Raw genomic sequence first — 26,932 nt, 5'->3', positions numbered from 1 at the left:
GACTTGCATGATTAATTTTGCAAAAACTTTTTAAGATTTTTAAAAATATTTAAATAATTTAATAAATAATTATTCTAAAAAATAAAAATATTTATATTCTATAATTTATACTCTATAAATAAAATAAATTATTCAAACTTGGTGTGTTTTTTTTCTTTTTAAATATAATAAATTGTTCAATTTTATTTTTCATATCAAGAAAATAATCGGAGTTGGTGTGGTGACCCTGGCAACCGGCAAACCGCACTCCACTCCATCCCACCCCAACACTGCTCCTTCTTTTTAACGGCATTCTCGAGCCACAAAGAAAGAGTGACACATAAACGAGCGACCTCTCTTCTTGCAGATTTGCAATTCCACTGTTGAGCCCTAGCCACACTCAACCACGGTTCCCTCTGCTCCGGTCGCCGTCGAAGATTCTCTGTTTCAACAGTTTACCGTCTTGTAAGTTCAATTTATCAAACCGAGAGTTGGAAATAGGGATTTATTGGTTAAATAATGTAATTAAGCATTTCGTATATCACTTGTTTGTTGAAATGTCTTAACGAATTTCGCTCATATTTTTACATAGACAAGGCGGAAAGAAAGAGAGACATCAACATGGGAACATCAGTGCAAGTAACACCACTTTGTGGAGTGTACAATGAAAACCCTCTCTCTTACTTGGTTTCCATTGATGGCTTCAACCTCCTTATTGACTGTGGTTGGAATGACCACTTTGACCGTACCCTACTTGACCCCCTTTCCAGGTTACTCTCTTTATTCTTTTCTCTCAAAGAGGGATTATAAATGAGTTAATGAGAAAGAAATTGATGTTTGTTATATATGTTTGTGTTTTTATTGGTTTTGATTTCTTATTGAGGTTCTGTGGCTAACATGTAGGGTAGCATCAACTATAGATGCCGTTTTACTTTCACATCCTGACACACTCCACCTTGGTGCCTTACCTTATGCCATGAAGAAGCTTGGACTCTCTGCTCCTGTTTATTCAACTGAGCCTGTCTATAGAATGGGACTTCTCACTATGTACGACCAATTCCTCTCAAGAAAGGTGAAATTCTATTCTGGTTTGTTTTTCTGGTGTCCTTGTCTGTAAGCTTGGACATCTAGAATTTTGGATAATGTACATATTATTCATCGAAGTGGGTTGACTGATATATCTATTTCTCTAGCAGCAAGTATCGGAATTTGTTCATTTCACTCTAGATGATATTGATTCTGCTTTCCAAAGTGTAACAAGGCTAACTTACTCTCAGAATCATCACCTCTCTGGTAAGCATTTGACGTGATAGGCGGTGTTATACATTTGTTTCACTCTTTTTCCTCTATAATATCGTTTCCCCCCTCTGTGTACAAATATACATTACTTTCCGAAGCCTTGATCCCGATAAATTCGTCATAATTAAGTTCTCTATTTATGCTTTCTTTTCCTGAAAACCATTAGGAAATCCATTGCTACCTTGGATATCTCATAGGTTAGTCGTGGAGGAAAAGATTATTAGGGAGACCTAGTTAAAAAGGGTTTTTGGCCCCATGTGGATAGTTTTAGAGGGTTAATTTTTCAAAATTGAAGCCATACGAGGTAGCTTCCTAGAGTATCAATATTGAAGGGGTTATTTACCATGCCACATAATGGAAAAATATTTTTCCCTTCATCATTAAAGTTAGGGCCGCGAATGGATACAACTTTCCACGTCATCTATGTTTTGTGCCTAGAAATATTTGTGTAAGCTTTGGATTTTTTTTATATAGGCTACAATGATTAAATTTGAAAATTACTTTATTTATAGACCTGAATTTAGTTTTTATTTGGAGCTTTGTAATAAATGTTGTAAATATATGAATCCACTAATTCAAAGTATCTTGCTAGTTTAAAACTTTAAATCCAGAACACAATTATTACATTTTTGCATATAGTTTGTGTTATGTAAACAATTTCCTCTATATATAATACACCCTCTGGTCGTATTTATAAGAAAAAAGTGTACTTTTTAGATTCTTTGAATAAGCAATCTATATAGACCAGATTGGTTATTCTATGAATCCAAAAAGTAAATTTTTTCTTATAATAGTACCAGTGCGGGAACATTTATCAATGCCTAACAGTTAGAATAATATAAATGTATAACATGATTGCTGCTTTGAAATTAAGTTATGCATTGTCAGTGCGTAAAAAACTTATGAGAAAATGTTGTTGAATTTTTATGAAATAGGGACTAATGTTGCTTTGGTCTTTTCTGATTCTTTTGATATGCTTCATTCCACCTTGTTGAACAATTTCTAAATAGCCCCCCCCTTACTTTATGTGTTTGTTACCTTCAATGGCATTTTAACCACTACTAGGCAAGGGAGAGGGAATTGTGATTGCACCACATGTTGCTGGACATCTTTTGGGAGGCACGATATGGAAAATTACAAAGGATGGTGAAGACGTCATATATGCTGTTGATTTCAATCACAGGAAAGAAAGGTAAACCTTAACTTAAGTAGTCCAAATTTGATCTTATATATTCTTGGCAAACAGAAAGGAAGCTACTTATCAATCTAATTTTCATTAGGCATTTGAATGGAACTGTTCTAGGTTCTTTTGTGCGGCCAGCTGTTCTAATAACTGATGCTTATAATGCTTTGAACAATCAGCCTTACAGGCGTCAAAAGGACAAAGAATTTGGAGGTAATTAACTTTTAAATCATATAAGTGTAGCTCTGTGACAGAACAGAACAAAGATGGACTTTTTCATTTTTTGGTTTCTCAAATTACTGTTAAGAGCTTTAAAAAACATGGGCATGCATGCCCTGAAAAATCTTGATCACGAAACGGGAAAACTGTCTTGACTTTGTGTGTTTTTCTTTCTTTTCTGATCATATATCTTATTGGTTATTTAGATGTCTTAAAGAAGACTCTAAGGGCAGGTGGAAATGTATTACTACCTGTTGACACTGCTGGACGAATATTGGAACTTGTTCTGATGTTGGAATCGGTCAGTACAAGAAAATAATTCTGCATTTATTCTTTCTTTCTTCTGTTTTTTCCCAAATGTACGTGTGTGGGTTGACATCAGATCTTGGTGTTTGCAGTATTGGGCGGATGAGAACTTGAACTATCCTATATACTTTCTTACATATGTTGCATCCAGCACTATTGATTATGTGAAGAGTTTCCTTGAGTGGATGAGTGATTCCATAGCAAAGTCTTTTGAACAAACTCGTGAAAATATATTTCTTTTGAAGTAAGTGGCGTCTTCCTTAACTTATATTGAGAGCAAGATATTCATATTTCAATTCTTGGGAATGCTACCTTTCCTCCTTATTACCTGGCATTTCAAACTTGCAATTGCTATTAGTTTCTTGTTTCTGTTCAGTCATGAGTGAAAAATGAGCTTTATTAACCTGCAGCCTGGGACACTGAGAGGATCTTTCTTACTTATTTATCAAACAAGTAGTTAATCTCCTCATATTTTAGTTACTATATTTATCTCGTGTTTAAAATAAACTGCAATGTGTACCTGCAGAAATATCACACTTCTGGTTAACAAGGCTGACCTTGACAATGCTCCTGAAGGTCCAAAGGTTGAATAATTTGTATGCTTATTTTTTTTCATCAGACTTCCTGCCTTAGTGATTCTGATACATGTATATTGTATAGGTTGTTCTTGCATCCATGGCAAGTTTGGAAGCAGGTTTTTCACATGATATATTTGTTGATTGGGGAAATGACATCAATAATCTTGTGCTTTTTACTGAAAGAGGCCAGGTATACTATACTCTAGAATTTTTTTTTCTCATGTATCTATGTGTTTTAGTATTCTTGTGATAGAATTTCATTGGAAAAGCTCCTACCCTAGTTAAGGGAACCCAAAGGGCAGGGAAGCAAGAGTGCTTACAATAAAATACTCTAGGGTTAGGGACTACTCAACTAAAAAACAACTAACTCCCTATACATTTGGCCCCATTGTGTTGCTCACGTGGTTGAGGCCTTGAGCTGGGACATCCGGAAGAGTTTGAGTAGCAGGTCCAAAGTTCAAACTCTGGCTACTAACATATATTAGAGTAATAGAGATACTTGTAGATATTACTCTTGTAAAACTGACAGCTGTACCATTTGTAACTGACAGCTGTACTATTATTCAGTATCATCTAACCTGCTATTGCAGGTCACAAGTTGCTACTATAAATGCAACTTGTGTCATTGCTTGTAACCAACTTTTCACACAATCTAAAATCAGTTACAATATGAAGAGTTCTGTTAGAGTTTCTAATATGGTATCAGATTAGCGCTCTCGATCCATGGCGCCGTCACCACCGGAGTCGCCTTCTTCTTCCGCTCAAGTTCTCACATCGCCTGGTTCGCCGGCGGTCATGGCCGCACCGGACGATTTGCGTCGTTTTCAGTTCTCGCTCAAGATCGCACATAAGCTGGATGAGAAAAACTTCCATCTATGGCGACAGCAAGTAGAACCGTACATCAACGCGCATAATCTCACCGATCTGGTTGTGTGCACGCGCATTCCTCTTCAATTTCTCACCGATGAAGATCGTCGCACCGGTAAGATCAATCCTGCGTACTCTTTTTGGCTTCAGAAAGATCAGCTTCTATTGTCTTGGCTTCAATCGACTCTTTCGAGCGAAATCCTTTCTCGTGTTTATCAAATTTAGAAGAAATAATATTCGTGTTATTTATTATGAGGTCACTGGACCTGTATATATACATGAGCTTGTAGTCTATTTTAGGGAATTGGACAGCTAGTTCTAAGGAAACAAATCCTTGTGATTATGGGATTGATCCTAAATAAATAAACCTAATAATTAGCAAGATATACAGCTGTTACAGAATTACTACAAATATAAACCTTCCTAAAATACACAAAGACAATAACTGTTTTGACACTCCCCCTCAAGCCGGTGAATAGGTGTTTTCCATTCCCAGCTTGGATATAATTCTTTCAAAGTTACTGCAGTTCAGCCCCTTGGTGAGTATGTCTGCAAGTTGATTCTGAGTGGATACATATGGTGTGCAAATCATGCCACTATCTAGTTTTTCTTTGATAAAGTGTCTGTCAACCTCGATATGTTTAGTTCTATCATGCTGCACCGGGTTGTGGGCTATACTAATTGCAGATTTGTTGTCACAATATAACCTCATAGGTTCATCCCATCTTATCTTCAAGTCTTCCAATATAATCTTCAACCATAGAAGTTCACATATTCCTTGGGCCATTGCTCGAAATTCTGCTTCTGCGCTCGATCTAGCTACTACACTCTGTTTTTTGCTCTTCCAAGTCACGAGGTTTCCACCAAGGAAGGTGCAGTATCCAGTAGTTGATCTTCTATCTACCACTGACCCCGCATAGTCCGCATCCGTATATGCTTCAAGACTTACACTCTTGTTTCGTTTGAACAAAATCCCTCTTCCTGGGGTCCCTTTCAAATACTGGACAATTCTAAGAGCAGCTTGTAAATGTGCTTCATTTGGTTGGTGCATAAACTGGCCGACTAGACTTACAGCAAAAGCAATGTCTGGTCTAGTGTGAGATAAGTAAATAAGTCTTCCCACAAGTCTTTGATACATTTCCTTGTCCACGGCAATATCCTCCTCCGCACTTCCCAACTTTATATTTGGGTCAACTGGGGTACTTGCTGGTCTACATGCTGTCTTACCTGTTTCTTTAAGCAAGTCAGTAATATACTTTTGTTGAGATATGAAGATTCCTTTCTTGGAATGGGCCACTTCAATTCCCAAAAAATATTTAAGTCTCCCTAATGTCTTGATCTCGAATTCCGTGGCAAGGCATTCACTTAACATTTGCTGCTCCTTTTTGTCATCCCCGCTTATTATAATATCATCTACGTACACCCATGGTAGTCAGAATCGCGATCCAACTCGTAGGATCGGACGATTCTGCGATCTTGCAACCCTTCTTCGTGTTAGAGTATGGGCGTAATCGATTTTTGGTAAGCACAGCTGGAATCGTCGCGTTTTTGCGTTGAAACGGTGGAATAGCCGCTCACACACGATTCTCTCAATACCCAGAATTTCGGGTTTGTGGGTCGGTCCCTGAAGAATTTTGACCCTTTTATGAAAAAAACCTAAATTAAAATATTAATTGGAGTGGTTCCTCGGTTTTTGCACACGAAAGTTGAAACGTTAATGTACTTTATTTGGCTAATTAAAAAAATTAATTATTAATAAATACACCCACTAATTAATAATTTGTAACTTTACAATATTACCCTTCATAATCAGTTGAACTTACCCTTTTCCTCACCCTCTCACGTTAAATACACACTAGTCACTAATATTCAGATTTATATCATTCCCTCTCACATTAAATGCTCACATTAAATGTTGTCTTCATTATTTAGTTCTTCTTAACCTAATCAATACACAATTACACAACTTTATCAATTTTTTTAAGTAATGCTAGTATTATTTGAAGTTTTTTTCCTGCTAAACTACGTTGCTTCATATGCCTATTATGAATCTGTATTTATAAATTTTGTAGGATCTTACGATCCGTGTTACGATATTCCGATTCACGATTTTGTTAAGTCTACCCGATCTTACGTAGGATCTCGAGTCTGACTACCTTGCGTACACCAATACAATTGTTACCCCCCCTGAAACTGAATGTTTGATAAATAATGTATGATCCCCTTGGCTTTGTTTGTAGCCCAGACCTAACATAACCTTGGTGAATCTTCCAAACCACGCTCTTGGGGATTGTTTCAGCCCATATAAAGCCTTTCTTAGCTTACAAACAGTTCCAGCAGCAACCTGTCCATTGTAACCAGGGGGCAATTCCATGTATATTTCTTCTTCAAGGTCTCCATGTAAAAAAGCATTCTTCACATCGAACTGTTGCAAGTCCCAACCACAATTTGCTGCTAATGACAATATTACTCTGACCGTGTTCATCTTAGCAACCGGGGAAAATGTTTCCAAGTAATCAATTCCATAGGTTTGAGTGAAGCCTTTGGCCACTAATCTTGCCTTGTAACGTTCAATGGTCCCATCAGCCCTGTACTTTACTGTATATACCCACTTGCATCCTACTGGTTTTTTTCCCATTGGTAGGGTGACAAGTTCCCATGTCCCATTCTTGCTTAACGCCTCCATTTCCACATCCATGGCTTGTTTCCATTTCATATTAGATAATGCTTCAGATACAGAGGAAGGTGTGTGTGTGGAGTTGAGGTTTGTGAGGAAGGTTTTATGGGTAGGTGAAAAATTTTCAAAGGATAAGAAATTTGATAGTGGGTAAAGTGGTTGTTGGGTGCATGTTCTAGTTCCCTTTCTAAGGGCAATGGGTAGGTCTAGATTTTGGTCCATCTGTGCTTCTAAATTTTCAAAAACAAACTCATTAGAATCAATGGAATTTATAGGATTAGGAAGTGTTACCTCATGCAGTGATGATGGGCTGGACTCTTGAACATTGCCAGATTCTAGAATGGCCTTTTCTCTCCTTGAATATACCAGATTTTTCCCAAATTTTCCACCATTAGGTGCAGGTTCAGGTGCAGGTCTTGCTGTTGGTTCAGGTACAGGTGTAGGTGTAGGTCCTGCTGTTGTTTCAAGTGCAGGTTCTGCTGTTGTTTCAAGTGCAGGTTCTGCTGTTCTCTCAATTTCAGGGACAGCAATGCCATTTGTCCCAATTTCAGGTCCAAATGTCATATTTGGAAGCATGAGAGTCTCATCTTCCTTTCTTACATTCTCCCCCTGAAGATGAGGCTGCCCAAAGTAGCTCTCTCGTTCGTTGAAGGTGACATCTCTTGACACATAGAATTTTTTTGATAGGGGGTGAAAACATTTGTATCCTTTTTGTGTGGTAGAGTACCCTAAGAATACACATTTGACAGCCCTAGGGTCCAATTTTCTCCTTTCGTTACTATGAACATGCACAAAGGATACACACCCAAATATTCTAGGTTGGAGTTTATTTGTAGGATCCAAGTGTGGGTAGAATGAGGATAGGACTTCCATGGGGCTTTTTGAGTCTAAGATTTTAGTGGGTAACCTATTGATGAGATAGGTGGCAGTAAGAAGGGCTTCCCCCCAAAATCTCTTAGGAACAAGGTTTTGAAAAAGTAGAGCTCTAGTTTGATCTAATAGGTGCCCATTTTTCCTTTCTGCAATCCCATTTTGTTGGGGTGTGTTCACACATGAGGACTCATGGATTATCCCTTCTTTTTGGCAAAAAGAGTTTAGTACAAGGTTAAAATAATCCTTGGCATTATCAGACCTAATTCTTTTGATACCGACCCCAAATTGATTTTTAATCATTGAGACAAACTGAAAAAACACAGAGCTAACTTCAGATTTTTGTTTTAAAAGAAAAACCCAAGTCACCCGGGTACAATCATCTATGAAGGTCAAAAACCATTTAGCACCTGAGATATTAGGAATGTGAGAAGGACCCCATACATCAGTGTGAACAAGAAAAAAAGGGAAAGGACTCATCTTATTGCTAATGGGAAAAGGTACTCGCTTGTGTTTAGCAAGCTCACACACATCACAGTGGAGACTCTCCACATTTAAATTTTTAAACAAGAAAGGGAAAATCACTTTTACAACTCGAAATGAAGGGTGTCCTAGCCGGCAATGGTATAGTTGAACTTTCTCTTTGTTGGTCATGGTGGATTCAGATATGAGAGAACGGCTATTGGTAGGCAGATTAGGATCCTCCATGTAGTATAGGCCATTCCATTCTCTAGCATGTCCAATCGTCTTCCCCGAGTTCTTGTCCTGCAATATACAAGAGTTGTTATAAAAAACAGCATTACATGAGAGATCTTTTGTGAGTTTTTGTATAGAAATCAGATTGGTGGATAATTTAGGGACATGAAGGACATTTTTTAATGTTATGGATGGGTTTATTTGGACCTCTCCTTGTCCTGCTGCAGTCATAAGAGTTCCATCTGTTGTGGAAATTTTCTTGCTGCTAGGACATGGGGAATATGTGGAGAAATATTTGGGTAGAGGGGTCATATGGTCAGTGGCTCCAGAGTCTAATATCCAATAATGTGTAAATGGTGTATCTGAAACATTAAGCCCAAAAGAAAGTGGAAACTTACCTGAATATGTTAAGGAGCATGTACCTGTATGCTTCTCCAATTTACTAAGGAAGGATCTTACCCGTTCTATCTCTTCATGATTCAGCTGGCCAGATCCTTCACTTTGTCCACGACTGATGTGTGCTTGCCCTTGTCCTCCTTTTTTGGGAGGGCCTCCTTTCGGCCCCCATTCTCGGCTTGGGGGTTTCCCATGTAATTTCCAACACTTCTCCCTTGTGTGACGCGGCTTGTTACAGTGGGTACACCAGATATCCTCATGTTTTTTCTCCATGTGAACCCCGCTTCTCCTTTGGTTAGCAACCATGATTGTTCCTCCTTCAGCTATCATTGCCGAACTTTCAATTATTGAGGTCTCGAGCATCAATCCTCTTCTGCTTTCTTCACTCCGGATAATGGCTACCACTTCATTAAGCCCTGGGACTTTCTCTTTTCCCAGGATTTGGATTCGGACCTGGTCATATTCGGGATTTAGGCCTACCAAAAAATCATAGACTCTATCTTGTTCAATATACTCCTTAAGGATTGTTGAGTCTTCTGAACATTTTGCTTTTATAACTCGATAGTGGTCCAATTCCATCCATAGAGACTTGAGTTGATTAGCATATTCTGTAACAGATCTGCTTCCCTGTTTGGCAGCCACAGTTTTCACCTTTACATCATAAATTTGGGCAGCATCCTTGGCCTTAGAATATGTTTGTTCTACTGCCTCCATAATTTCCTTTGCTGATTTAAGGAACATGCATGTATCACTAATTTCTGGGACCATTGAATTCCACAGCCACGCCATGATCATGGAGTCTTTTTCTTCCCATGATTTGAAGTTGGGATCTGTTTCATCAGGTGCACTATCAGTTAGGTGACTGACCTTTCCTTTTCCTTTCAAGATGGTCCTAATAAGTTGAGACCATTTGAGAAAATTCTTCCCATTTAACCGATAAGCAGAATGAACATTCTGCAATTCTCCGGCAGTTTGGGATTTGTCCCCAGTTTCCAGAATAGGATTCACAATCTCAGCCATGACCAGGTGCGATCAAGGTAGAGAGGGTTGCGCTGTAATGAAATCGGCAACAAGGTATAAGGTAGTGCAGCAATGAAGGCTGCAACTTAGGGTTTACAAGCACGGTCAGAGACTCCCAAGGATCGGGAGCTCTGATACCATATCAAATTTAGAAGAAATAATATTCGTGTTATTTATTATGAGGTCACTGGACCTGTATATATACATGAGCTTGTAGTCTATTTTAGGGAATTGGACAGCTAGTTCTAAGGAAACAAATCCTTGTGATTATGGGATTGATCCTAAATAAATAAACCTAATAATTAGCAAGATATACAGCTGTTACAGAATTACTACAAATATAAACCTTCCTAAAATACACAAAGACAATAACTGTTTTGACAGTGTTCTTGGATGTACTCACTCTCATCAACTTTGGGATCGTCTTTTCAACTATTTCCAAAGGCAAACGCGTGCTAGAGCAAGACAGCTTCGCGTTGAGTTACGTGCCCTAACTCTTGATGATTCGTCTGTTTCTGATTATCTTCTTCGAATCCGTACGATTGTTGATGCCTTGGCCTCCATTGGAGATCCTGTGCCAAGCACACATCACATTGATGTGATTCTAGAAGGTCTCCCTAGTGACTATGCTTCTGTTGTCTCAGTTGTTGAAAGCAAGTTTGGGGAAATGGATCTAGACGAAGTGGAGATTCTCTTACTTGCACATGAACTTCGCTTGACCAAATTCAAGAAGCAACCAGCTCCTGATTTGGCTTCTCTTAATCTCACACATGCTCCTCAACAAACACCTGCTGCTGAAGTTTCTTCTGGTGACACCACTGAATCCTCTCCTTCAAATCATGCACCTCACCATTCTGAGCCTGATTACTCTAGCTTCAGAGGTGGCAAGTCAAACTGAGGTCGTGGTGGTAGAGGCAGAGGTGGCAGGAACTCTACTGTGCAGTGTCAAGTGTGTTCTAAACCTGGTCATACAGCTCTCAATTGCTGGCATAGGTATAACCAGCAATTTCAACCTTCCACTTACAATGGAACTCCTTACACTGCTACTCCATGGCATCCTCCTCAGGTTGCCTTTGCCCAATTCCCTGCTCATGTGTGGACTAGACCTACAACACCTCAACAAAGACCAGCTGTGGCTTATGCTCCTCCTAGTGCCTATGTGATTGCTGCTCCTTCCTCAGCTGCTCCCTCAACTGCCTCTGGATCATGGTACCCTGATTCTGGTGCTTCTTATCATGTCACAAGTGATGCTAGCAACCTTCAGCAAGCTGTGCCTCTTGAAGGACATGAGCAGATTTATATTGGGAACGGACAAGGTCTTCCTATCAACTCTACTGGTTCTAGTGAATTTCTGTCACAAAAGCACACACCTCTTGTTCTCAAAAATCTTTTACACGTGCCTTCTATCACTAAAAACCTCATCAGTGTCAGTAAATTTTGTCGTGATAATAATGTTTACTTCCTTTTCACTGCTGATACTTGTTATGTTAAATGTCAGGTGTCTAATGCAGTACTTCTGGTTGGCAAAGTTGGGTCAGATGGTCTTTATGAGTTCCCTCTCCTTGGTGTCTCCAAACCTGCTCAGTCTTCTCTTGCTTTAAATAATACTGTACCTACTGTTAACAGTGTCAGTACTTTTCCTGCTTTTTCTAATGTTTGGCATTTAAGACTAGGCCATCCTAATGTCAACACCTTGAAATTGGTGCTTCAAAGTTGTAACATTCCTTTTAGCAATAAAGTTCATGATTTCTTCTGTACTGCATGTTGTATTGGCAAGGCACATAAATTACACTCTCCCACTTCACACACCACTTACAATACACCCTTAGAGCTCATTTTCTGTGACTTGTGGGGACCATCCCCTCAACCCTCTACTCAAGGGTTCTCTTATTATATTTCTTTTGTTGATGCCTACTCTAGATCTACTTGGCTGTATTTGTTAAAGACTAAATCTGAAGCTCTTCCTGTTTTCAAGCAATTCAAGGCTCTTGTTGAATTGCAGCTTGGGCATCCTATTAAAGCTGTGCAGTCTGATTGGGGGGGGTGAATTCAGGCCCTTCAGCAAGTTCTTAACTGAGCTAGGGATTGTACATAGGGTCATTTGTCCACATACACACCACCAAAATGGTGTTGTGGAAAGGAAGCACAGGCACATTGTAGATCTTGGCCTCACTCTCCTTAGTCAAGCCTCTCTTCCTATTACCTATTGGGACTATGCCTTTTCCACTGCAGTGTACCTAATCAACAGACTTCCTTCCTCTTCTATCAAGTTTCAAGTGCCATTCTCTCTCCTCTTTCACACTATACCTGACTATAAATTTCTGAAAGTGTTTGGATGTGCTTGTTTCCCTCTTTTGAGGCCTTACAATGCACACAAGTTGGAATTCAGATCTCAGGAGTGTCTCTTTTTGGGGTACAGCACTTCTCACAAAGGCTATAGGTGTCTTTCTCCATGTGGGAGACTCTATATATCTAAGGATGTGTTATTTCATGAGGCCAGGTTTCCTTATGTGGAGCTTTTCTCCTCTAAATCTTCTAGTCACCCTGTTTCTCCTAAAAACTCTTCTGCTTCCTCTTTATCTTCTCTTCTTTCATCTATACCTTTACCTACCCCTATTCCCCTTACAGCTTTTCCTTTCACACCCTCTACAGTACCTCACAATGAGTCTGCCTCTTCTTCCCCACTTGTATCCTCTGCCCCTAATCTGGCTGGAACTCTTCAGTTGCAGCCTCTCCTTCCTCTCAACCTGCTTCTACCTCATCTCCTTTACCTCAGAATGCCATTCCTGTTATATCTAAACCTGTCAATGAGCACCCTATGAGAACAAGAGCCAAAGCTGGCTTTGTTCAGCCTCGTGTTCAACCTACTCTGCTCCTCACTCACTCTGAACCTAAATCTGTCAAGCAGGCTCTGGCAGATTCCTAGTGGAAACAGGCTATGCAGTCTGAGTTTGATGCCCTGTGTAGCAACAACACCTGGTCCTTGGTTTCCTTGCCCCCAAATAGACAATCTATAGGGTGCAAGTGGGTGTTTCGTGTCAAGGAAAATCCTGATGGATCTGTCAACAAGTACAAGGCACGCCTTGTAGCAAAGGGGTTTCATCAAAAACAGGGGTTTGATTTCAATGAAACCTTTTCCCTTGTTATAAAACCCATCACCATCAGACTTATCCTGACTGTTGCTCTCACCCATAAATGGTCCATTCAGCAGCTTGATGTAAATAATGCCTTTCTCAATGGCACTTTACATGAGGAGGTTTACATGGATCAACCTCAAGGGTTCATAGGTTCTGATCCTTCCCTTGTTTGCAAGCTGAACAAGGCTTTGTATGGCCTAAAACAGGCCCCTCGGCAGTGGTTTGAGAAATTGCAGGCAGCCCTTCTTCAACTTCAATTCAAGCCTAGCAAATGTGATCCCTCACTGTTCATTTTCTCCTCTAAAGGCCACACAGTTTATCTTCTTGTTTATGTTGATGACATTATCATTACTGGTAATGATCCTATTCTCCTTCAGTCCCTTATTGCCAAACTGAATTCTGCCTTTTCTCTTAAACATCTTGGTGATCTAGACTATTTTCTGGGCATTGAGGTTAAGAAAACCTCTCAAGGTTCTATGCTGCTCACCCAAACTAAATATATTAGGGACTTACTGCATAGAACTCACATGGCTGAATCCAGTCCTGTCACCACTCCTATGCAGTCAACTTGCAAGCTCACCAAGCTTGGCTCTCCTGCTCTACCTGACCCCTTTCTGTACAGGTCTGTGGTGGGGGCTCTGCAATATGTTACTATAACTAGGCCTGAAATTGCTTATGCTGTAAACAAAGTGTGCCAGTTTATGTCCCATCCTTTGGATCCTCATTGGACTGCAGTTAAAAGGATCCTCAGATATCTTAAGGGCACTCTCCACTTTGGCCTTCTTTTATCTCCTTGTTCTTCCCTTAAACCTCCAGCTCTCCAAGTCTATTGTGATGCTGACTGGGCCTCTGACCCTGATGACAGAAGGAGTACTTCAGGGGCTGCAGTCTATTTTGGTGGCAACTTGGTTTCCTGGTGGTCCAAGAAATAGCCTGTGGTTGCTAGGTCCAGTACTGAGGCTGAATACAGAAGTTTAGCTCAGGCTACTGCTGATCTTCTGTGGTTGCAAACTTTGCTCAAAGAACTCTGCATTCCAACCCAGCATCCAGTGGTCCTTTGTGACAATCAATCTGCTGTCTTGCTGGCTCACAACCCTATTCTGCACTCCAGGACTAAACACATGGAAATTGATCTTTTCTTTGTCCGAGAGAAAGTTCTTGCTAAACAGATCACTGTGGCTCACATTCCTGGAATTGATCAAATTGCTGATGCCCTTACAAAACCTTTATCTTCCTCTAAATTCCTGGAACTCAGACACAAACTAAGGGTTGTTACCTCCCCATGAGTTTGTGTGTGTGTGGGGGGGGGGGGGGGGGGGGGGGGGGGGGGGGGGTTTATTAGAGTAATAGAGATACTTGTAGATATTACTCTTGTAAAACTGACAGCTATACCATTTGTAACTGACAGCTGTACTATTATTCAGTATCATCTAACCTGCTATTGCAGGTCACAAGTTGCTACTATAAATGCAACTTGTGTCATTGCTTGTAACCAACTTTTCACACAATCTAAAATCAGTTACAATATGAAGAGTTCTGTTAGAGTTTCTAATAACATAGCATACTAACAACTCCCAATAATGCACTCATCTGAATCTAATGAACAATCTTTTCAATCACTCGCTCGCTCAAATCCTTCTTGTTTCCCATATTCTTCATTTTTACTATCTGTGTTTTGACTTTTGACTTTTAGTACACTGTATCTTTTATCCCAGTGGCCCTGATTAATATTTCAATTTTTTTTGATGAAAGAAATGCTTTATATTTATGCAAATGATGCTTGAGAGTTTTGTTTAATTTTTTCCGGGCAGTGAGAATGGAAAAAGGATCAATAGGTTGCCACTTATTTTTGTTTGTGATGTATTTTCTTTAAAAGATGAATTTTGATACATTTTGAAGTATAGACAAATCATGTTTTGTATAACTTTTTAAGGTAGATACATAAAAAATATTTTTAGTGATCCAACAATTATTATTGATTGACAATGTAAAAGATATTTACTATGTCAATGCATATTTCAATTAAATCATTTCTTTAGTGATCCAACAATTTTTATATTTCAACTGTTCCTCAAATGTTTCAATACATAGTTTGGCACGCTAGCTCGGATGCTTCAGGCCGACCCACCTCCAAAAGCTGTCAAAGTCACTGTATCCGAACGGGTTCCTTTGGTTGGTCAAGAGCTAATTGAATATGAGGAAAAACAAAACCAAATAAAGAAAGAAGAAGCTTTAAAAGCTAGTCTTATAAAAGAGGAAGAGTTGAAAGCCTCTCAAGGGGCCGATAATAATACTACTGATCGTATGGTCATTGATACAGGCAATAATCAACCAACGCCAGAAGGTATGAATTATATAAATTAAAGTTTGTTGGAGCTAATCTTCAGAAGTGTTTCCCTTATCTTGTTTTGCTTTAACTACAAGATATGACCATTTTTTTGGTTAGGAATCAGGATCCCATATGAGAAATGTGGGCCAAATGGGCTGTTAGCACAGTAGCAAACCCCTAGTCCAGTATGATAGGAATCAACTTAGTATCTAAGAAGAAAACAGGGAAAATAGTAATAACTCAACAAAATAATCTGTTTGTATTCAAATATCAGCTAGAGTTCAAATGGGATCTAGCCTTGGAAACTTACAACAGATTAGGGCAAAAAGGAAATGCAGAAAAGAAGAAATAGAGAGGCTCTTCGAGAGGCCTTACTCTCCTAATGTGGAAAATCCACTACTCAGTACTAGTCTGCCTCCACTACTGCTAGAGGCACTCCTTTTATTCTGAATCCTAGGACAAGGTACCTATCAAAGGCTGCCAGCTGTCTAACAGCTGTGACAGCCCATGCACACTGCCAAATCCACTAACTGTCCTACATTCTTTCCTTCTCTTTTTGTCTTTTTCTTACATAGAATTTGCCATATCTACCTCAGTATCCATCAGGTTTATGCTAAAACTAGAAGGTATAGGAAAGATCAGACATCAGAGTGTGTTTGCTGGGACTATCCACATGGCAGAGTGTGAGAGAAGTCACACTAGTGGAGTTATATAGGGACTCGAGTAGAGAGGAATTAGTATCTTTGGAACATGATTTGGGTTAGATATGAACAAAGAATATTGTTCCGTGTAGGAATTTGGCTCTGCGGGCATTAGGATATTCATCCTTTTGCAAGTTATCTTTCACTTTCAGAAATAATACACTCTTTTATTTTCATTATTGATATATTTTTCTTCGATTTACTGCTTTTGTAATCTGGATTCGCATCAAATTTGGTTTTGTTTTCATGTTATGCATTCACTTAGGCATTTAGAATCATCCGCACGTGTTTCCTTTAATCATCAACAATTTTTGTTTTAACTGCCATTTTGGCTCATGTATATTTGAAAATTTTCTACTATTATTAGCTGAATCTATTTATCTTCAACTGGTTTTAAGTCTTGAGAAGTGCTACTTTTTCTGAGTGCCAAAACAACTTAATTAATAACCTCATCTATTCCCTTGTGTTACAAAACAAAACAACCACTTAAATCTATTAATTAAACCGCTTCTATTTTTGAGATTCCAAATTTCTGAAACAGTTATTTTATGAACCTGCTAATGTAATATATTAATGTGTTGAGAGTCCCACACCAGATAATATATGGTTTGAATATATGTTTATAAGTGGGGGTAATCCTTACCTTACAAGCCGGTTTTGTAAGGTTGTGTTAGGTCCAACCCAATTCTAAGATGGTATCCAAGCCCGTTTCAAGATCCTTAGGCTGCCTGTTGTTAGGTTTCCACTATGGGACCAACCGCCATTTATATCCATGCACCAAGCCCAATAGTGCTGGGTGTGAGGGGGTGTGTTAATATTCCCACATCAGACAATATATGACCTGCATATATGTCTATAAGTGGGCGAAATTCTCACCTTACAAGCCGGTTTTGTAATATTGTGTTAGACCCAACCATAATTCTAAGACAATGCAATTTGTGTACTATATTCATGTTATATATAATGCATCTCCCGAAAATGCTTTGAATTTTATTTATTTATTTTACACTGTTTCTTTAAATCCCTTAAGTTGTTTAATTTACACCTGCAGTGGCTGTTGCAAAAACTGGAGGATACAAAGATGTATTCATTGATGGGTTTGTCCCTCCAACCAGTGTTGCCCCAATGTTTCCCTGTTATGAGAATGCATCAGAATGGGATGATTTTGGTGAAGTCATAAATCCAGATGATTATGTAATTAAGGAGGAAGACATGGATCAGATAGCAAACAATGTAAGTCTCCTTTTAAAAATATAAACCTCATGACCTCCTAGTTTCAATATAAATGTCTATTTCACCATTAAATATAGCAGTAGTGTTTATATCATTTTTCTGTTCTGAGTTATCACATTTCAATAGATGGAATTTGATGAATTTATTTATCATGTGAAGACTTTTCAAACACAGTGGTTACTAACATAAAAAAAAGCTTGGTGCATAAAACTCCACCTTACAGGGTCCAAGGAAGAGTAGAGTCCATTATGACTCACTAGTCTATAGTAGACAATCTTATAAAAGTTAATGGCATCATTGGATCAAAAAGGAGGAGGAAACCTTTTAATGGATAAGATATGATACATTCTAGCTTTATGGAAAAGCTAGTCTTCAACTGTTTTTTCCATGACATTTATATAGAATGAGACATTCATTTTCTAACCATACAAATATTTACTGTGATCCAAGTTTTCTTATTGGTGACTGGAAACTTTTACTGGTATTTGAATTTCAACCCTATTTTATGAATAATAATTGTTTATCATTTATCTACTTTTTCTATTAGTTAGGTGGTGATATAAATGGAAAACTAGATGAAGGTGCTGCAAGTTTGATATTTGATACAAAGCCGTCAAAAGTTATAGCTCATGAAAGGACTGTAAGCTTCAGTATCTTTTTCTTAAATTTTTATGTTTCCTGTTCTTAACTTTAGGTAATTGCATTTGAATTTATTACTGTTGTATTCAGAAATTGATTGGATGAATGAAGTTGAGTCATTTTCAACCGTCTTTTCCATTTTTCTCCCCGTTTTTGATATTTTACAAAAGATACTATTATGTCTGTTTTTTCTGACATTTGTATTAGTTCTGCAACTGATTTTTTCCCAAACCATTTATTTGCTCCTTAGTTAGATTATGGTCTCAGATGAAAGTTTATCTTACAATAGGTTACAGAGTTAGTACAATATTCATGATTTATCTGAATTATAATAGAGTATCAAAGTCTATCGTAGATGTATTGGGTCACCCGCTACCATGCTGCTCGGATCACCCTCTAGATATCCAGTCAAGTCTTGTGCGTGAGAGGGGTGTTGAGAGTCCCACATTAGATGAGATATGACCTACAAATATGTTTATAAATGGGAGATATCCCTCAACCTAATAAGTCGGATTTGTAGGGTCAACCCAAATTCTAAGATGTATTTAAATTTCAAATTGCAAAACACATTAGACCGAATGTATTATTATAAGGCCATGAAGCTTGTTTTGATTGTGAATTTGCTCTTGCATTTCTTGTATTTATAATGTTGAAGAGTCCCACATTGAATAGGATATGGTCTCAATATATGTCTGTAAGTGAGAGCAATCCTCACCTTATAAGCCGGTTTTATAAAGTTTAGTTAGGTCCAACCACAATTCTTAAGATGATATCCCTATCCAAAATCCATAGGGCCACATGCTATCTGGTTTCTACTATCGGACCACTTACCATTTATATCCACGCTCCAGACGTCCAGTCTTGGGACCACCTACCATTTATATCCACGCTCCAGACGTCCAGTCTTGGGAGTGAGAGGGTGTGTTGAAGAGTCTCACATTGAAAATGATATGATTTCAATATATGTTTATAAGTGGGAATATTCCTCATCTCACAAGTCAGTTTTGTAAGGTTGAGTTAGGCCGACCACAATTTTTAAGTTATAATAATTTAAGCATTTACTACTCCTATGAATCTTAAATGTGCCACTTATGATGGTGTTTGCTAAGATATGATTACTTATATGAGTTAAGCCCAACCTCAATTCTTAAGATATAATAACTTTGTTGTTGTCCAGGTCCAAGTCAGGTGTTCGCTGGTTTACATGGATTTTGAAGGTCGTTCAGATGGAAGATCAATTAAGAACATTCTCTCCCATGTGGCTCCTCTTAAGCTGGTATGGATCAACTCCATAAACAGGAGTATCATAAATATTCTATGAAGTACTTGTATTTGGGAAATAGAGTAAAACTCATAGGTTGCCAACTTGCCATATCTTCCACCAATAAAAACCATATGATATTGAAAATAACTTATTTTGATTTTTAATTGATATGCAAAAAAGTGCTGTTAATCACGGATTGAGGAAAATAGTAGTTTGTTAAAAAATTCCTCCTCTACACTGCGATTCTTCAATGGTACCATAGCACTATTTTTGACAACACTTTGTACTAAATCGCGTATCGCAGAACAATAGCAGTTTGTTAAAATCCCACTACCATATAGCCGCTATTCGACAATACTAGTGCAATATTTCAGTTGAAGAATATTTTGACCACTTGGATACACTTTTCAGTAGGAGCAAGTACTTAGGAATTTAGCTAACTAGGGTTGTGATTTATAAAGGCACTGCAATTATATTCATATTCGCGCTATTTGATTAATATGGGTTTATGTGTTGTCAAAATCTTAAGTTGTGACAATTATGCATGCACCCTATTGATAACTATGCACATAACTCTTGTTTGTCTGCTTGTATCTTTTTTGAGCTGTGTTTTTTCTTCACACTTCTATGTTTGTATTTCTCCAATTTTCGCCTTTTTCCCCCATCATCGCCTTTGATCTCTTTTTACATATGGAATGTTTTCTATTCTTATCTATAAGTTCTATCAACTTTTTTATTCATTTCTAGTCACATTCCTATTAATTGTCTAGTATTTAATTTTGAGGAATATTTTTTATTTTTCTCGCATATAAATGTGTAGTATAAATATTTATGTTCTTCATTATAGCATCCATCTGGATTTAGCATTTTTGGTATTGGCAGCTCCAGTCTGAACAATCTGTGTGTTTTGTCCTGCTAAAACGATTTATGATATATTCGTTGTATCATTTCTTTGTTTTTAGTATCATGCATAATGATGAATTTCACTATTTTCCCGAAGGTTTTGGTGCATGGATCTGCTGAAGCTACAGACCATCTGAAGCAGCATTGCCTGAAGAATGTGTGTCCTCATGTTTATGCTCCTCAAATTGAAGAGACTATCGATGTAACCTCTGATTTATGTGCTTACAAGGTACAATGACATCATTTTGTTCATTTTCTGAAAAATTGTCCAATATGTGAAAATTAATCATGCTTTGCTTTTCTGATTATAGGTTCAATTATCTGAGAAGTTAATGAGTAATGTACTCTTCAAAAAGGTATTATATAGTATACATATGAACTGTTTCATTTTATATAACTGTCTGCCATTTACAATGTTGACTAACAATAACAACAACCAAACTTTATCTCGTTAGATAGGGAATTTATCATCTTGAATAATAGTAAATATAAATTTAACTGCAGCTGGGAGAATATGAAATAGCTTGGGTTGATGCCGAAGTAGGGAAGGCAGAGAATGACACGCTTTCGCTTCTCCCCATTTCTGGCGCACCTCGTCCGCATAAATCTGTTCTTGTTGGTGATTTGAAATTGGCAGATTTCAAGCAGTTTCTCTCAACCAAAGGCGTTCCGGTAATTCTTCAGTTTTAGACTCAATACTCACTGGTTCCTTTTTGGCCCAATTTTTTCTTGGTAAATGGAGTGATTTCTACTTCATTTCCCTAGCATTGACATGCTGGTAGTTGTAGTCATGGTTATAAAATATATGAATGGGAAGAACTATTTTTTGCTTCATGAATCAAATCTTATTGTGAATCGGAAGACACACCACTAATAAAAAGGACATTTGAAAATAAAATCAAGGGACACAGCAAAAGTGCAAAACTATAGGCTGATATATTATATATGAACCTCAAAATAATTCAATTTCAAGTTATAGATCAAATGAAAACAGAGGAGTCTGGCTATACAAACAAGAGGTTGGCTACACAGTTTAGGTTATGATTCATTAGAATGAATCATGCTTCATCATTGTGAATCCGTATTGATCATAATAAAACAAGATTCAAGATGAGATTCATGTGCAAAATAGATACACACTAGGCGTTCATATCTATTGTGTTCCATTTTATTTCAAATCATGTTACAATTCATGTATTGTTAGATACTGATAACCATGGTTGTAATCCTCATTGGTGAAAATGTTGGATACCATGTCTTTTGAAACTGAACTTGACTCAATAAAATAGTGCTACGCTGAATATTATCTACTTTATAGAAGTATGTATCATGACATGATAATTTTTGTAGGTGGAGTTTGCTGGCGGGGCTTTGCGTTGCGGTGAATACGTAACTGTTCGAAAGGTTGGGGATGCAACTCAGAAGGTAAGTTCATCTTCTGAGCATATGTGAATTTTGCATTTTTCTTAGCATAACGACTTTTCCAAATTAAGCTGCGATTATATTCAGTTTCGCTAAAAAGATTCTGATCCATTATAACAAATTTTTATTTTTTTTATTTTGAAAACAGGGTGCTGGTTCTGGTACTCAGCAAATTATTATTGAAGGTCCTCTGTGTGAAGATTACTATAAAATTCGCGATTATCTCTATTCTCAGTTTTATTTGCTTTAGATTTTGTTGTACAAGTGCATAGGTTAATCATGAATTTCTTACCTTCCCTGCCCTATTTCGCGAAGAAGGCAGAGAATGCAAAGTGCTAGCTATGTAGATGCTTGCGAACATGATCAATTCTGTAACCATTCTAACAAAGATTCACAGGGGTTATTATCTGCTTTGGAAGCTTTCAATGAAGAAATAACTCTGTATTATTCTCGGTTTGTACCTCAATATCACATCAACTATCATAACATCTGGGGGATGCGGACTTTGCAAGTGCGTGTGCTCTATTTGTATTTCTAGAAAAGGAATTTAGTTGGTTTCCGTTGTCCTGTGTAGGCTTCACTGTCATAATTTTAAAGGCATAAGTGTCATTTCATTTTATCTGCACTACATGTAGTTTTAGACACTAACATTGAATTGGATAGAGATATAACAAATCTGTATAGGGGTAATTTCTTTTCATCCTGTGATAATTTGCTTGATATCATTGAGCTGAACAATTTTGATATTTTTTTAGTTTTGGCATAAACATTAATGAGTGCTTTTCGGGCGTTAAGAATTTATGACTTTTAATTGTCAATATAGCTTTTACATGTCATCATTTTTTTTAAGGTTTAAACGCAATTTTAGTCATCTTATTTGAAAAAAAAAGTTTTGATCTTTTCATTTTAAAAACTGCATTTTTGTTCTTCTGAATTCATTTTGTTGGGCTTTGGTCTCCAACTTTATTTTGAAGTCAATTTTGTTGGTGTGACAATGTTTACTCGAACAAATTTAATACTCATGTATATTTTATGGACAATTTTCTTGAAGTGTTATATTTTTGTCAAATCAAAGGTAAAAAATTCTAGCTTTTATAATCCGGATTCACCTAAATCAAATTCATTCTCTAATTCAATTTTATATAGTCCAAATTTTACAATTTGGAATATTCATTGTTATGATAAACTAAAACACAGACAAAATTAGAAATAATGTTTAGGGGGTTGTCAAGATATTAAAATTTTGAAATTTTCGCCGTCACCACAAATTTGAAGCAATAGCACAAATGAGAAGAAAAACATAAATATTTCATTTGACTTACATAAATTTCGTAACATTACATATATGTCTATTAATCATAAACTAATATTACATTTCATTTTTAAGAGATGGTTGAGGATGCTTCAACATCTTTTAAAATATTGCTGGTCGATCTTACAATTGTCGCATCCATATTAATTAGCCCTTTGTTGCGTAAACATGAAATGTACTCTATATTGCTGTTAAATTTTCATCCGTCTTCAACTCAAACTTATTAAATTGTATCTTTCCTTCGTTGTTAATAGAGGGTGAACGATAATAGAACTTCACAATCTTTCGATCATCTGGATATTACATGAGTTTCTCTAGTGTGGATTTTAGAGTGACAAGGCGAATGATGTAAACCTAAATTCTAGAATGGGCTTCTCGCCATTGAAGTAGACAAATGCAAGATATAAATATTGAGATAGTATGTGGTGCTTTTGTTGACAACATGAGAGACATCCATATTTATATAAATTTTAGATAAACATGGACCTTATAAACTCATTCACGCCTCTGAGAATATTTTGAATATTGAAATCCATAATTACCTTTTTAATGCATATAAAATGAGGTGCGTCACAAAATTCAGGTTCACTCCTCAAAATCATAACCTGTCATAAACAAAACTTGTTTTTTAACATAGAAAATACAAACATAACTTGTTTTTTTATATACAAAATTTAGGGTTCAATATTTATATAAGTAATGTAAGATATACAGTAAAAATACATCAAAGCACATTAAAATGTATCTGAATTACATCATTGAAAATAACAATTCAATATTACATGAAAAAATTGAGTCACCATCTAAATATATTGTAAGATAGAAGCTAAAACACATTAAAAGATGTGTCACCACCTAAATTTATATCTATGGAAGGTTCCGCCTTTGTCTTTGACTGATTTGATTTTCATTCATTCTCGTTCAATTTGGTGAACTCTTCCACCCGATCCAAAAAGTTATTCGGAGAAGTTTCAGGTTCATTTGGGGAATGAGTTGTCCAGTCCATCGATGTTTGTGGTATATGACATCCCGATTTCAAATAAAGTTGAACAAAATGTTGTGATTTTGAAAACCACCAAATACACATAATGCGTCCGGTTGAATTTTGAGGTGGGCCACTTCAAAGTGGAAAACATATTTCTAAGAAAACATATCTTGTTAGATCGATACACACTCTATTATACACACTTGTAAAAAGATGATCCATTTCAAGGAAACACGTCTATGCCTCCAGCAATGAACCGCTGATACAAGGAATAAGAGATTCATAAATTTCATCAAAATGTTTTTTCCCCGTATAGCTTAGTGTATAATTCCTTATGCACCTTCAACATCATTTGTTATCCTTTACGAAGCAAAGCTGAAATAACATGATAATCGCAATTACCGCCTTCCTTAACATCCACAATTTGTTTAATATATTTGTCCATAAAATTGATATCTTTTCAATGTGTATAATTTTTGGTAAAGGTGGTGAAAGAGATGGTTAGCTAATGCGAGCAACTTTGAAAACACTCTTTTGAGATATTGAAATTGGAGAATCTAATAAATGTGTGTTAACATGCTCGAAACAAGAAGGAGACTGCATTTTTAAATTGTCACTCGTGTTGGTTTAGCCTTCTCAGGAGCACCCTTTGCTTTTATTGGTTCCGCAGGTGGTTTCAAATATGTGGTTTCTGGATGCAATCTTTGTCAACCATTCTCTGATGTTCAATTTTATGATATCATTAACTTTCAAAAATCTCTCTTGAATCACCTCCCATTCGGCCATGATAAATATATTCGATTTACCATCTTCATAACACCATCATCATCAATAAACTGAATCCTTTTCTAATGCGTGTAAACCACATCCATACACACAAGTCTATCAAGTTTCATTTTCTTTAAAATTACGCAAGCAGACAGAAGACCATTCATTTTCCTAAGTGTACAACCACGCTTTAAGCTATTTGAGCATGTTTTCTCTGCTCGCTTGACTTCGTGATAAATAAAATTCAATATCGATTGAGATATATTTCTCATGAATTGTGAATGAAGATCGTTGTCTAAGAATTTGTATTCTAATACTATAATGTTACGACCAAATGATGTTTGTATCTTGTTATGTTGATTTTGGATCATTTGGTTCACGAAGTCCGAAGCTCTACATAAATCACCTCTACTATTTCTCAACCAATTCGTCAATGTAGCATGAGCAAATTCAACTATATTAGTTGTTGTATTTCCAAAGTGGATAGCTTGATCGCTCTAAGCACAAACAGTCTTCTCCTTCATCTGATATAGTATTGTACTTTCAACTTTATTTTAGATCCGCCGAAGGCCCAATACAAAGGTCTAATCCTACATGGCCCAAACAAGATTATCCAACGTATATAGTTAGCACTCGTAATATTCAAGGTACACTTTTTTGATCATCACTTTTTCTATACTCATTTCGAACTCTATAATTTTCTTAAGCGTTATAGTGCTAACCTTGCATGTCCACCCCGCATCACCGTACCAGAGATCAATATCATTGATTCTAGATTCCTACACCGTCAATCAACATCATTTGTGGTTCCAATACAACACAAACATATTTCAAGAAATTCAGTTATTTCTCACACATCCTCCTAAAGTGTATGACAAATTCATCACATAACTCTTTCGTAGAAGTATTTATTATAACATTCCAGACATCCATTATGCTTTCTAATATCACATCAAATTTAACCATTTTCCAATCTTCAGCCCTTTGATTTTTTTTGGTCCCTACTGCATGCTTAAATCTACTTCTCACATTTTTTGTTATGTGATACCTACAAACTAATGCATATGATGTAGAAAACAAAATTTCCACCAAACTCATCAGTATGGTAGACGATTAGTGATAATGAGTCGTGACTAGTTTTCTCGGTATTTCAACATAGTCTGACACACTTTCAAAGCCTAAGTAAAATTGTCCTCTTTTTCACTTTCCAAAAATGCAAACCCAAGTTAAAAAGTCATCTTTGTAAAAGTAACACCAATAACTTTTAAAAGTGGAAGCATGTACTTTTTGGTTTTATATAGTGAATCAATTATCAACACACTGGGAAACGTGTTGAACAACTTAATGAAATCAAGATGAGTCCAAAATATATCTTGAACAGTTTCTCCATACTCACACATCATGTACTTAGATACACAATGATCATCACCCAAAAGTTTCAACAATTGTTGCATTTCAGATCTTGAATATCTTATCACCTTGTTGTTCTGGGCTTGAACATTGTATACTTTTTTAATATTTGAGATATTTTAAGGTTTTTTCCGTTTCAAAGTTGCAAATATGTTTTCGGGCTGCACCATGTTCAATGTCATGTCAGAAACAATATCATTCTCTTTATAATTAAGACAACATGCAATAGGATGACCAATTAACTTGTAACACAATTCATGATTGTGTATACCACCAACCATATTAAATCTCCATGTATCATTTTCCATAAGGTACCCACACAACGTAAAAGGATACCCATATTCTCTTATTTCAATGTCATCCTTTTTCAACTTTCTGATAAGTTTTTCGTACTTGCCACTTCTTGTTTCAATGTGATTGTCACAAATTTCAGTCTTCTACCAGAACCAGAATCCACCCCTAATTATAATGCCAAACCCCAATTTGAGAGCCTTCATGCAGATCCATTAGAGCATGTGGTCACAATATCAAACTCATATTTAGTTGTAAATTATTTTTCAACATCTACATGGGTGTAATACGGTGGGAGAATTGACTTTTTGAAATGTGCGAATAGCAAGAGTCGCCACCGACTTTTATTTTGTCCAATATCTTGGAAGGGTAAAAAGAACAGCAAAAGACCCTTTCTTAAAAAAACGGGCTCGGGGGGGTAGATTATGAAAAGGGAAGATGTAAGCAC

General features: G+C 37.0%; 1 protein-coding gene across 4 annotated transcripts; it reads left to right on the top strand.

The window, feature by feature from the left end:
• The first annotated feature begins 178 nt into the window (after positions 1 to 178).
• LOC131653120 (cleavage and polyadenylation specificity factor subunit 2-like) lies at positions 179 to 22,346 on the top strand. Of its 4 annotated transcripts, none has more exons than XM_058923174.1 (19): positions 179 to 444; positions 577 to 749; positions 883 to 1,051; positions 1,173 to 1,272; positions 2,344 to 2,470; positions 2,559 to 2,674; positions 2,887 to 2,981; positions 3,079 to 3,230; positions 3,513 to 3,570; positions 3,647 to 3,754; positions 15,319 to 15,571; positions 17,309 to 17,490; positions 18,038 to 18,130; positions 19,307 to 19,405; positions 20,394 to 20,525; positions 20,608 to 20,652; positions 20,801 to 20,968; positions 21,647 to 21,721; positions 21,867 to 22,346. In XM_058923174.1, exons 2-19 carry the CDS (start codon positions 601 to 603, stop codon positions 21,966 to 21,968), a joined length of 2,223 nt encoding a protein of 740 aa, XP_058779157.1. In that variant the 5' UTR covers positions 179 to 444; positions 577 to 600; the 3' UTR covers positions 21,969 to 22,346. The 4 variants fall into 4 exon arrangements, with proteins under 4 accessions (XP_058779157.1, XP_058779156.1, XP_058779158.1 ...); XM_058923173.1 differs by having other exon boundaries at positions 572 to 749; XM_058923175.1 differs by having other exon boundaries at positions 180 to 444; positions 572 to 749; positions 1,176 to 1,272.
• Positions 22,347 to 26,932: the final 4,586 nt, after the last annotated feature.

Source organism: Vicia villosa, linkage group LG2 (genome assembly GCF_029867415.1).
Source record: "Vicia villosa cultivar HV-30 ecotype Madison, WI linkage group LG2, Vvil1.0, whole genome shotgun sequence".
Classification (NCBI taxonomy): domain Eukaryota; kingdom Viridiplantae; phylum Streptophyta; class Magnoliopsida; order Fabales; family Fabaceae; genus Vicia; species Vicia villosa.
Note: the sequence above shows the minus strand (reverse complement) of the source record. Positions and strands in the feature narration are given on the sequence as shown.